The 13177-nt window shown below is 36.4% G+C and overlaps 1 protein-coding gene across 7 annotated transcripts in view; it reads left to right on the forward strand.

Moving 5' to 3' along the window:
- Positions 1-13177, forward strand: part of PARD3 (par-3 family cell polarity regulator) — a 525862-nt gene that overhangs the window by 287885 nt on the left and 224800 nt on the right. For 4 of the 7 annotated variants that reach the window (XM_066315111.1, XM_066315129.1, XM_066315094.1 and 1 more), the window contains 3 exons: positions 4294-4445; positions 5493-5537; positions 11730-11957. The exons of 2 other annotated variants lie outside the window; for them this stretch is intronic. In XM_066315111.1, the coding sequence (XP_066171208.1) occupies positions 4294-4445; positions 5493-5537; positions 11730-11957 (425 nt within the window). The remainder of the gene's footprint in view (positions 1-4293; positions 4446-5492; positions 5538-11729; positions 11958-13177) is intronic. One more of the 7 variants, XM_066315121.1, reaches the window with a different exon arrangement.

Consider the following 13177-nt stretch of genomic DNA (forward strand, 5'->3'; position numbering starts at 1 on the left):
TTGTCTCTCTGTTAATGCTTGTACAAAAAGGGCTAGTTAAGATTTCTTCATTATGTGTGAAGAACTACTGTTCCTGGTGTTAGATGATTTCTAAGGACCATGTTCTGTAATAGCTCTACATTTAAATATACAGAAAGTAACAGTTCCACATTTAAAACTATGGAAAGTAACTTTATATCTTTTATCCATAGTAAAAATAACTTTTGTTAGTCTTAGGTTGACTCTCCAATTACTTTAACACATTTTAACATAAGAGCCCTAGTGAGAAATGCATTGAGCTCCATTATTGATTTGCTTAAGTTCCTGGCAAAGAAATACTGTTTATTGCTTAGTTAGTACAATTAATTCAGATCTAAGATTTAATTTACAAGTCCTGTAATTATCTATAGTAATAGCAAAATAAAAGCCCACCTCTGTACTCTGCTACTTCTTGAAGCTAGATAATTACCACAAATGGTGTGAAGTACATGAATTTTCTTATTTTTCTTGTCTCTTGAGCCTGTTATGAATGTGTCAGCAATATCTTAATAAAACAGCAATAGCACCTGCTGGCTGATATGCACCTGTCAGCCTCTTCTCTCCTTCAAACTAGTTTATTTCATCTTATATCCAGAAATTGAGTTCTGTATTTTAAGCTCTGTTTTAATGATTGTATGAAAATGTAATTTTCTCATTTACTTTTTTTGATGTTGCAGTTCTTCTTATGGACAAGTCATACCTGTAATCTGGGTCCATGAAAAGTCCATTTGTCTTTTGTAAAAGCTTTCAGAGCTGAGAATCTGAGACATTTAAATAGAATAGTACTCAAGCCTGCACATAATAGCTTATTTCTGAGGGAGTATTTCTAGCTGAATGTGAGCAAAATCCAATGAAATAAAGTTAAAGCCCATTTGAAAACTGCAGATGCTTTTACACTGACTTCTGCAGTGTGTCTTGCTATTCATACACTTCTTGGTAAATGAAGTAAGAGTAAAGAAAACAAGAATTAGATATTGTACATTGATCACACTCCCAAAAAATTTAAAGTGTGTGTATGAGAAACTGTAAAGGTCTTCAGATACAATGGCACTTAAAATAGTTAGATCAGTGTCATGCTTTAGTATCTAATGTGTTTTATTTGTAAAAAAAAGTAAATAGCAATGGAATTAGATTGTTGCTATAATTTCCTGTTGCTAATGGATGAAAGAAGACTTGTAAAACGAAGGTGCATTGTATGATTTTGCTGGAAGGCAAAAAGGGTAAAACTAAGAATATGGATGAAGGGTTATCCAAACAAGAAGGGCAGCTGTTCTGAATCACAGAAGAAAATGTAAGCTTTTTCAGCCTCACAATATCTCCCTAATCCGTGATGAAAATGTTATGAAAACAAAGGGGCAATAAGACAGGATTAATAAATGGAATTTTAATAACATTGAGGGTCAGAAGACGGTTACATTCTTTTAAGGATCAGCTGTCATTCCAGAAATCTTATTTGTTAAGTATTCTAGAATATAGTAAATTGCATTTGGCATTGCTTAATGACTTACACTTAATTCACCTCTGTCTTTTATTGATGTAGTTGAAAAATATTAAAATGAGGCATTTTTAGGGGCATTAGTTCCTCCTCTGTGCTCATTGGCTTTTGCAGTTGTGGCTCTTCATGGGGACATTTGAATACTTTTAGACAATGTACATATATTCAGGCTCCTGTGATCCACTCCTTCCTTAATTACTAAAAGACACTCATGGCTCATTAATAATAGAAGTCCGACACAACATGAAAGTTCAGAACTCTACATAAGGCTCAAATAAAGGTGCTAAGTAGAACGTTTAGAGTGCAGGACACTATGCAAACATGTAATAATAATTCCCTTAATAAGTATGTGTGGAAGGGAGGTGTGACAAGGGCAGATCAGGGAAGCAGAAAGAAAGTCTCTAAAGGTGGTGTCAGTGAAAATGCTAGGTTCCAGCCTCCCAAATTCCCAGTTGCTGATGCCATGTCCAGACCCTACTGCTCTCTCTGGGACCTGTGGTGTCCTTTTCAAGTTATATTTGACTCTGGAGTCTTAGGACTTCAAGTTCAATATATTAAGTGTGTGCTGTTTTTACATGGAAATTATATTCTGCTCTACTAGAAGTTTTATATAGATGGATCTAAGCAAGCTTGTGTGAAAAAAGAAGCATACAGCCAAAACAAATAATTTTATAAGTTCACCTTTTCTGAAGAAAGTGTCACAGGATACATTTTGTTCGGCAAGATGAAGCCAGTCATTTTAACAAACATGAGCCTGTGCTAACAGATGTTGCTGGAAAAAAATTCTCACTTAGTAAAACCACATTTTTTTGGCCTTTGGAGACAGGGCTGACTATCTGGGAGCCAGAAACTTCTGTGTGGCCTTGGGAAAGTCAATTATGATCTGATTATGAAAGGTGTTGAAACCCTGTAAGAGGCACTGAGTCTCTTTGGAGGACGTTTTCAGATTTAGGTGGTTCTTACTCAGCTACATGTTGCCCTGCTATAAATGCTAGAAGTGTATATTGGCCTTGTCTGTTTTATCTTTCTATCATGTGGAGATTATTTTTTCCCTATTTTGTGGGAGTGAATGTTAGGACTAAAGAGTTATTTTTGAGTTTGATCTCTGATTCATCAGAGCTTTTAAGCATATGCTTGAGAACATTGCAAAATTGCTCAGACATCTCTGAAATAGTTGCAGTAATTAAAATGTAAAACATTATGAGCCTGAGCCAGAAACATTAAAGTCAAAAGGCACTTGACATTGGCTTTATCCACATAAGCTCTGATCCTGCTCACACTGAAGTTTTATATGCCTCTCACAAGAACATATCTTATTATTTGTAAATCTGCCATTACCAGACTGAGTTTCTTATTGGCTGCCTGGTAAAGATGATAGTGATTTTCATCCATTATAGTACTTTGTGCCTTTGGACACTTCCTTACCTCTTTTTCACTATTTTGCCTAATACCCAGGTGTTTCTTATCAAAGATACTTCTCTAAATTTAAGTACATGCCATACATAAACATATGCATATTACAGAATTTAAAAGTATAAGTTGTTTTTTGTTTTTGTTTTTTTTTTTTTTAAATTCACTCTTTGCCTGTTTCTCACTATTCTCACTAGGAATGAGAGGTGTATTATACTTAACCCTTACAGGAAAGATAATTATTTAGAAACATGGTACCAAACAGTAAGGTGGTACTAAACACAATATCTTGAGTGGCATCTAGAGATGTCAGTGACAAAATATTTAATTTTTTTACCTTGAAGTACAACAATATTCAAAGAGGGGATTTTGAGGAATCACTTACCTGTAGGATAGATAACAATGACCCAAAATACTGATTTTTCCAGTATTTTATGCTTTTGATTTTTTTGGGGGCAAGTTGAAGTAGGGATCTATATACTATTCCTTTTTCTAGGAGCCAGAAGATTTTTTTCTGAATTTCCTTTCATATTGTTTATCAGCAGTATGCAATCTTTCCTTTTGAAAAAAATGTTTTTAGCTTGTACACCAAATTTTGCCTGCATTTTTGCACTTATGATTCTGCCAGTGCTTGAGCAGCATTAATCAACCTACCTTCAGCATGTTTCTGAGGCAGCTTGCTGAAAACTTGATTCACTGAGCTGTGGTCACTTTAGAAACCTGCAGAAGAAACAAAACCCAAATACAGCTCCCTCCTTTTCTGGTTTGGTGGTGGATCCATTGTGGCAAATACTTGCTCTGTGGGGAAGCAATGGGTAAATATATGGTTGTTTGTCATAGCTGGGCTAAAAGCAGGAGAAGCTGTGAATAGTCTATATGAAATTTCACATTTCACATTTCACAAATTTTAATGCAGAGTTTTTAAATTAAGAAGTTTAAAGCTCTTGGGGCTTCAGGCAGGACAGTTTCTATTTATGCTTTACTGAAAACATTTTCTGATAAAGACAAACCAGATAACTTTCTATCAATAGAATTAATTTGTTTCTCTGGAATAAAAAAAGAATTCTTTTATTCCTCCTCAAATTATTCCCGTGTTGGACTTTTTGTTCTGATAGAATATGTATAGTGTACCAGATGTGTATATCTTTTGTTAAAACTCTAAGTGAAATTCTTGGTACTTTTTAACTAGAATTGCTTAATGCAGTAAGACAAATCCATTGTGTGTGTAACTGAATACTTGCAGTGGTGTATTTAAAACTGTGCACTTAATCGTTAGTAGAAGTCACGTGCTAAATAAATGATTTTCTGTGAAGAGTGAAAGGTTGCGTGATCTTGATAAATGTTCGCATGATTTTTTTCCCTTCCTACAGCACTCTTAGTCCAGATGTTGATCCAGTACTTGCCTTCCAGCGAGAGGGTTTTGGACGCCAGAGCATGTCAGAAAAGCGTACAAAGCAATTTTCAGATGCCAGTCAGTTGGAGTTTGTTAAAACACGAAAATCCAAAAGCATGGATCTAGGTAGTGAGTGATGTTTTTTCAATTTTTTTTTATTTGAACCTGATTTTCATGTTGTAAGTATATAGATTTTATAATTCCAAACAGATTATGTATGTGCTCTAGTATTGCACATAATTGTCTACTTGTGGGTAGTAAAGTACTAACTTGAATGGCCAAGTGGCCCGGGTGGTGTTTGTTGTTTGTAAATGTCCATACCATTCAAAAATCATATCCCTCTGCATATGTGGATATACCTAAACATAGTAAACAGTATTTATTAAAATGGAGGTGAAAAATGCATTACCCACCTGTATAGAATAATTGTGTAAAACTGTACCGTGCTGTGATTCTGCGTAACCGGGTTTATTCTCAGTCCATGATTATAATGCAGTTAGCCTCAAAGGTCCTTTATAGTCTCTCATTTTGTAGACTAATTCAGAATTAGAAAATGGGACCTAGTCTGACATCTGTTTGAGACCGAAGTTTTAATATTTATCAGAAGCCCTATAAAGTAGCAGCGGCTAAGACAGGCAATCACAGCGATCATTTTAACTGATAAACCAACTGAGAATAAGAATTGCTAACAAGCCCATCAATTTTTCTGCCACTGAATTTAGATTCTGAAGTGCAGACTCTAGTAACCTTAAACAGTGAATTTTGATGGTTTAAACACACAGAATTCTCTACTCAGAATAATAAAATATAGTGCAATTCCCTCCTTTACAATAGTTGTGAATGTCTTGCCTACACTCCCTAATTCACAAACTTCCTCAGGCTCCAGTCAGGTTGGAGGTGTTGACTTGTCGTGACTAGTTGCCGTGTGCTAACGTGTCAATAACATATTGCACCTGCCTGTGATGTGAACATGACTGACACTGCATGAAAGGTTACTGGTTTGCTGCCACTTCTACCCAGAATGTTTGCTTACTCTTGCAGTTTATTTGCATGAAGTTAGGATATTTCTAAGGTCCCCTAACTTGAAAAGAAAATATGCAAACCAGAAGGAATGTTGAGTGCATGTGGGGCATGGGCACTAACTGGGCTAACCGTTATGCATTTACCTTTTAACAGTAGCTGACGAGACTAAGCTCAGTACAATGGATGACCAGAAAACAGGTAAGAATTGACAGTAAGGCTGTTGCTATAGAAACCTTGGTCAAAGCAGCTTACCACAATTACAGAACTGCCAGTCAAATTGCATGAAAACATGAATATTCCAGTACTTGCATGGCTGCTTTCTATTGTGAATAATCAAGTCGTACAGAAAAAGAAAATTTTTCTGTAAAGATAAGTATCTAGAGTAGTATATTCAGCCAGGTCATGCATGTGATTGTTGGCAGACACCTGTTTCTACACTTTAAACTCATAAATATTCACAGTTGTTTGGGGTTTTTTGTCCTTTCAAAAAAAAAATCTTGGAAAATCTCCTCCTAGCTTCAAACTGTAGTGCACGGAGAGATGATTTAGAAGAGTCGAGTGTTTGGTTATTACAGTGCTAACACAGTGCTTGAAAATAATTATTTTAATTAGAAAACTGCTGCCTTAGCCTTAAGTGGTCATCAGATACATGTTGTGCACGGAGTTGAAGATTATTTGTGCAAGTTGATTTGCTCTTGGAGCTGAAACGTGAACATCGTAACAGCAAAAGAATATGTAAATAGAATCTTTCCCACATACCATTCATTGTTGTGTTTCACAAAATGATAATGAGAAATAGCTTTCAAGGCATATTTTTTATTAGTAATTAAAATAATGCACCAACTGCAATTATGAACCTTTATGATTTATTAATATAAGTTAGCTTTTGACCTATGGAATGCTATTTTAATTAGGCTAGATCCAGAGGACACCATAACATTACTTAGCTCTAATTAGGAACAATTCACCTTTTTAACCTGAAAATATTACTTATTTTAGCATGATTTGAGAAGTAGTGTATTCCATACAGAATTTACATTTACTAATTCACAACTGCATCTCTGTTTAACTGGACTGTATAACATGGCTGGGAGTACTGAAAAGCTGTTAGTAATCAAGTGATAAAATTATAATTTTTATTTGAACAGATCGCTCTTCTAGCTTTTAAAACATTGCAGAATATGGCCACAGACTTGCAGCTTTGCAAAAAAAAAAGAGTAAACAAAATCAAAATGTATGAATGTTTTGGAGGATTAAAGCCATCAGAGTGTGAATGTATGAATTGTGTCAATGGTTGTGGTAATAATTGGTGCTTAGGAAGTGCCTTCACCTCTGAGCGTTATTTACATAAAAACAAGTTAAAGACCAAACTCAAAGTTATTGTAAATTCTTTTTCATTTTCTTATTAACCTGTATAGTGGAATGGGATGTGATTAGAATGTTGTAAAACCGCTGTGTTTCGGTAAAATAGAATCCTTAGGTTTTAAAAGTGCATAGTGGTTTTGGTGGTATCAGTAGAGGGTGGTATGAATTTAGTGCAGTTTTTCTCTATGTATAATGCCAGGATTAAATTCCAAAAAAAGAGGCAAATCAGACAACTTGAGTGAAAGCTCATGACCATGCCATCTGGACTAGGCAGTTACATATTTTGTGCAAGCAAGTGTGCTGGAAAAATTTTTCAGTGGCCGGAAAAGAGGAGAACACCTTGGCTGTACTTTTATTTTATTTATCTTGCGTGCTTTTAACCAGTTTTTGTATATAAACACTGGATATCTCCCATTACTGAAGATGGATGTTGCTGTTAAACAAACCACTTACTATAGTTTGGCTTAAAAATTGTCTGGTTCTAAGAAAAAAAAATGCTTCAAATATGTAGTGAACTATGCTTTAATGAACTCTAGAAGCCAGAAAACTTCAACATGTATTTACTTAAAAAAAGATAAAAAACAAACTCTATTTCTGTCACAGTTGGATTTAATGGCATTGGCTGAAAAGGAGAGCACAGAACTCTCCAGCCCTAGTTACAGTAATAGTTTTTTAATTATTTTTCTTTCTATAGTTCACTTGGAGTACCTAGTCCTTGCAGTGTTTACAGTTCATCCTAGAGGTTAGGACTATATTCAGTAGCAATTGAGCGTGGCTCATTTATAGAGTCCCAGGCATACTATAGCTCTGGGTGGTTATTTTTCCATGTGCCTGTTATGAAAATGAAAAAGAAAAAAATCAGATAGAATTTATTTAAATTATTTATTGATTTATTTTTACACAATGCTTTTTAATTAAACTTTTTATTAACTGAAATCAAAATTAAACTGGTTTTGATGCAGTTTCTTGGTTTATTCCTCCCCTGCCTTCCCCAGATGAAGTGTTAATCTCTTAGTGTCTGAACTGAATTAGAAATGGAAAAAATTATCAAATGTAATGGAGCAGATGTTACTAAGTAAATAGACTCACTGATAATGTCCTTCAAGAAAGTGTTTAGAAAGTAGACTTTATGCCTTTGCAAAACTGGTTTAATGAAATCCAGAGAAGTTTTTTGGCATCAGTTGCAAGTAGTATTTGACTATGACAGCTCATAAAAATAATGTTTCTGAAAGAAAAAAAAGATCATTTTAAATGGTTTAAAAGAATGTGCTGGTGAAAAATTTGCTTTATAGACTAAAATTAGCCACTGGACAAAATATTATATATCCCTTGACACCATGGGCTTTGCCTTTGCAAATCACCCAAGCGGATTTGTGTCACTGTATAAATAATTACCTTAGGGTGAGATAAGGGGAGGCACAGTGAGTTGTTAACCAGTGTCAGCTCAAGGGAGAAACAAAGGACTTGGGATAGGGAGCAGCACACAGGCTGCACGTGATGTGTGTGTGTTCAGTGTCTCAGTGGTGTCTGTGCCCTGGGAGAGGCACCTGTGCAGTCCTGCATCAACGGAGGTGGCTGCATGGCTGGGAGGGCAGGGCTTTGTCCCCGAGGGTTGGCCAGCTGGGGACACAGGGAGTGGAGGTGCATGTGTGGCGGGCAGGGGCTGTGCTGGGCAGGTCACCAAGCCCTCAGGAGAGGGACAGGGTGTGGGCACTGCCGAGCTGTGAGGATGATGCAGGGCGGCAGTGAGGACTGCTGGGATACAGAGGGATGAATCTTCCTCAAAGGATATTTGTTAAGAAAATCGTTGGAAAGGGAGATTTTGATAAACTTCAACTTTTAAAAATGATAAAAGAATCCCTTTCATCGTCAGTGATATAAATACGCTTTAGGTAGATGTGTCTTTTCCTCTCTTTTTCTACTTCAAATTCTGGTGTCAAAATAGAAGTAGAACTCATTCTGAGCAGATAACGCTTCTGATGATTACCACCAATGCTGTAAAGGCTGGAAGAAAATGCTGACATTTTTGTATTTAGAAAACAGTGTTTTGATGTGACTCATAAATTTTAAACAGAATCCATTTTAAAGGAAGTTTGCTGTTTTTACCAGATTATGGGTAAACAACTCACTTTCTGACTGATGAATTCTAGCAATAAATTCTTAACACACAATTTACAGGAACACCTAACTGTTTATTTTGAGAATAGTAGATTTGCTGTGAAGTAGCCATAGAAGATAGTGAAGGGATTAAAACAAATATAGCTCTACTGATAAAATTGCTTGTGAAAGATTTCCCCTTTTCAGATTCTGCAACCTGTTCACGTTTGTGTTCATGGCCACCCAAGTTCAGTAAATATTCTTATCATTTATGTAATCCATTATTAGTTTTACAGTACTCAACATTAGGTCATATCCCAGATGGGATATCCTTTGGGAAAACACAACTTACATAAATACAGTTCTCACAAAAGTCTGTATTGGGTGTCAGGAAATGGAACTTCTTTTCATGTTCTCTGTGAACCCAAATGGGCACATAAATGCCTTCTTTATAATTACTGTTTACAAAAAGAGCCACTCAGTAATTAGGAAAAGATATATGAGCATTTCATTTGGAAGGTTGCAAAACAGACTGTGGAATAAGGAAGTTTACAGTAAGCTGCTATGTAAGAGGATACCCTTTCCTTTTGTATATGAAATTGGATCTGTCTAACAGCTGGTTCATATATGATTGTCCTTTTTCATCTTTTTTTTCCTCCAAGATGTTGCATTCATTTTTTTTTTCAGTCTCATAGACAATTAAAAAAAATCTTGAAAACTAAAAAGCAAAGTCTCATTTCTTGTGTACTGCAGGCATTAGTGGAGGAATAGCAGATTTGACCATGGACTAGAAAGTGGACAGTTTTATAGGGCACTGTCTAAATTGGAATGCTTTTACTTGGCAGAGAGAATGTTCCGTAAAATGCTTGCCTTAGCCTTTGGGCCATTTTCAGAAGTTTGGTGATTCCAGACTTGTTTGCACAGCTGGGAAGCCACCAACCCTCCCTGGTGCCAGCTGGCCCTGTGCTCTGCCCCCAGCCATCCTCACAACCCTCAGCCCTCTAATAAGTACAGGCTGTGTGTGAGAGAGATGGTGGCTTCTTCTAGGAGGTGAGAATTCATGGAGATAAAATTTCTCATTTTTGGGGTGTGTTTATTTCTGACCAAGGGTCCAAGCAGCAGGAATACAGACTGCAGAGGGAACCCAACTGCAGGAGTTGTGTAGAACTGGGAGGGTAGATTTTTGGTTTGTTTCTGTTTACAGGTTAATCTTATCAGTAGGGCAGCTGAATGGAAATACTTTGACAGCTGCTGTTTGAATTTATTTGATCTGAGGTATTTCAGTTTAATGCAATTGCTCAGACTTTTAATAGCTGAATAGAAAATGATAGCATTCACTGCCTTGCTTCATCTCATACCAAGGTAACAAATGATGTGGAGAAAATTTGCCATGCTGCTATGCAGCATCTCTTATGTGAGGGCAAGCAACCTCCTTTCCTCCCCAGCTAATACTGAGTAGTTTAGTAGTGCAGTAGCAGTTTTCCCCAGTTTAAGGAAACTTCACATACCTTTGATAAAGAGCAGTGACAGATGTTGTCTCCCTTCCGTCTCCTAATATCTACTAGAATAGGGATCATCTTCAGAATTTGGTATTATTCTGAGATAAACGTTTAATAGAGCTAGTTCCTTCACTGCACCTTTATTCACACCTATGCTTACTAATGTGCAGTTCATACTTTGATATTCCTGGGGATTCAAGCCTTGGCTTTGGCTCTCAGTGGTGGTGTGAAATTTATGTCTGCCAGATAAGAATACTGATGTCAACTGGGTAACAACCTATCACCTGGGACTGTTGTGGTGCCACAACAGTTCTCTTTTGTGCTCCTTTTGGGTAGAGAAAAGGTATGAATTTCCTATTATAGGTGAGGGCTCTGGTCTCATAATTTCAGGAAGTGTTATCGCACCTCATCTTTCTAGCTAAGGCTCTACTTGCACTTTTGAATAACATCTATAAAATTTGGTTGGGTTTTTTTTTTTTTTTTTCTCCCTGAAAGATTCTTCCCAGTTTTAACTTTAGTGTGAGATCTAATTGTGCAGTTGTGAGGGCATTTGCAGTGTGAGTGGTTGTCTAAGAACAAAGGCTATACGTTTAACCCACAAACCTGAGAAGTAAAGTCCGGATGGAGAAGGGCTTTTGCAGAACACTGCATGAGGCTTCCTTGGCACATCTCTGGACATGCTGCAGTGATAAGAGCTGCCCTCAGCCTCAGCTGTAATAGTGCTGCCCAAACAGTCACTCCTCGTGACTGCCAGGAGTGTGTTTATTTTCCAGCTGTATAACTGGTATCGCCCATTTTATTGGATTCTTTCCATGGATTATTGTTAAGCAATTTCACAAAATCTGAGCAAGTCAGCTGATATTTCTCAGAAGCATTTAATTACAAAATTGTTAGCAATTTGATGCAAGTCTTTAAAACTCAGACAAACAGCATGTTCCTTGAAGCCAGAGGTTAGGCTACTTTGCAAGACTGATACACTAAACACAGTAGGATTCATGCCCATAATCTACTCTCTATTCATCAGTTGCTAGTACAGAGGAAATTTTCTGCTCAAACCAAAAATAGTTAATTGTTTTGTTAGATGTGTTAGATATGCATCTGTGCTGCTTGTATGAGCTAAGTTTTTAAAGCCTCATGATTTCTTTATAATTTAAATTGTGTAAAATAATAGTAATGGATGTTGGTCTCTCTTCACTGATTTGAAAAGCCAGACATTGCTAACATTGTCGGTTTCGTTGACTGTGACTTGACATACTCATTTGCTTCTGAGACCAACAAATCTGTGGAGAATTCCCTACAGATTATTGAGAGATGATGTGAATAATGTTAAGTGTGTCCCCGAAGACTTTCAGGATGGATATGCATAATCAAGCATGCTGTTCTCAATACTGATTCTAATTACTTTTTTCCCCCCTTTTAAATCACTAAGGTTCCCCAACCAGAGATGTGGGGCCTTCATTAGGCCTGAAGAAATCCAGCTCGTTGGAAAGTCTGCAGACAGCCGTGGCTGAGGTGACTCTGAACGGTGACATTCCCTTCCACCGCCCACGCCCACGGATTATCCGGGGACGAGGCTGCAACGAAAGCTTCAGAGCTGCCATAGACAAATCATACGATAAACCTGTGGCAGATGATGATGATGAAGGCATGGAAACTTGTAAGTAAACTGTTATTTGCATAATGAGTGTTAATGGCGTTGGTTAATTCCTTTAGAAACTGACTGAGGTAGTAGAACATAATTTTGGAATTTTAAAAGAATGGGACTAACTTCATCAATATTTAGGCTTTTTCCCTCCATTTGCTTTAACAGATCGCCACACTCCGCAGCTTTCTTCCTTTCTAAAATAAGAGAATAAGATTATTTGGAATGTGTTTACTTAAATTATTATGAAAATATTCTGTAAGATGGCTAATTAATGTACTAATGTAAACTAGAAAACAAATTCAGGCAGAAAGGCAAACCCACTAAATTTATGTTACAGAAATATAGGCATTTAACTTTGAAATAGTACATTTGTAGTGTTGGGGGGGATAAAAAGAAATCACTGTCCTTTAATTAGAGTGAGTAAGGTTGGCAGATCTAATAAAATACAAAGTTAATGATCAGCTATTACCCACCCTAATGGGCATTCATTTACATTTTCAGTTCTTTAACCTGAAGTATGACCCAACATGTGGAGAATGTCATTAACATAAAAGAATCACTTCAAAGCTAACCTTATCATTATTGAACTATGTAAGAATGGGCTGGTAAAATGACAACTCATATTGAATGAAAATAGTATGAATGGTAAATTACCTCAATCAGGGGTTGTATTAAAATCATTGAATTTTTAACCTTCATGTTGTACTACTTTCAACTTGTCACACACCACCAGATTTTTTTTAATCAACCTCTGCAGCTAGTTAGAAGTTTATGAATGAAGATGGTGATGGGAAGGTTGAAGTAGAAAGTATTTAGCCTAAATTTATCAAAGGCTTGAAAAGAAAATTTTCACTCTCATTTTAACTTTTTTAGTTTTAGAAATTCTGTTTCATAAGCATCATTCCCTAATATTCTTTAATAAGCTACTTCTCTAGCCACTCTTTCATTTTTTAAAAACTCCTGCCCTTTTCTTTTTTTTTTTTTTTTTTTTTTTTTTTTTAATCTGCCTCTTTTTAAAAGTGTTCTGAGGCTGCAAAGGACATAATTTTACCACTCACTTTTCTTAGTAGTAGCTACAGATGGAATTAATTCTGATTTGCTTTTCCAGCATCTAAGAATTTCACACAGCAGTGATGTGGTGTGGTGCTGCTGGCTGTCAATCTGTTTCTGGCCAGTAGAAGAATAGGTGTGAGAAAATGTGTAATGATCCTGCTCATTCTTGCAAACTGCAT

The sequence above is a fragment of the Sylvia atricapilla genome, chromosome 1 (assembly GCF_009819655.1).
Source record: "Sylvia atricapilla isolate bSylAtr1 chromosome 1, bSylAtr1.pri, whole genome shotgun sequence".
Classification (NCBI taxonomy): domain Eukaryota; kingdom Metazoa; phylum Chordata; class Aves; order Passeriformes; family Sylviidae; genus Sylvia; species Sylvia atricapilla.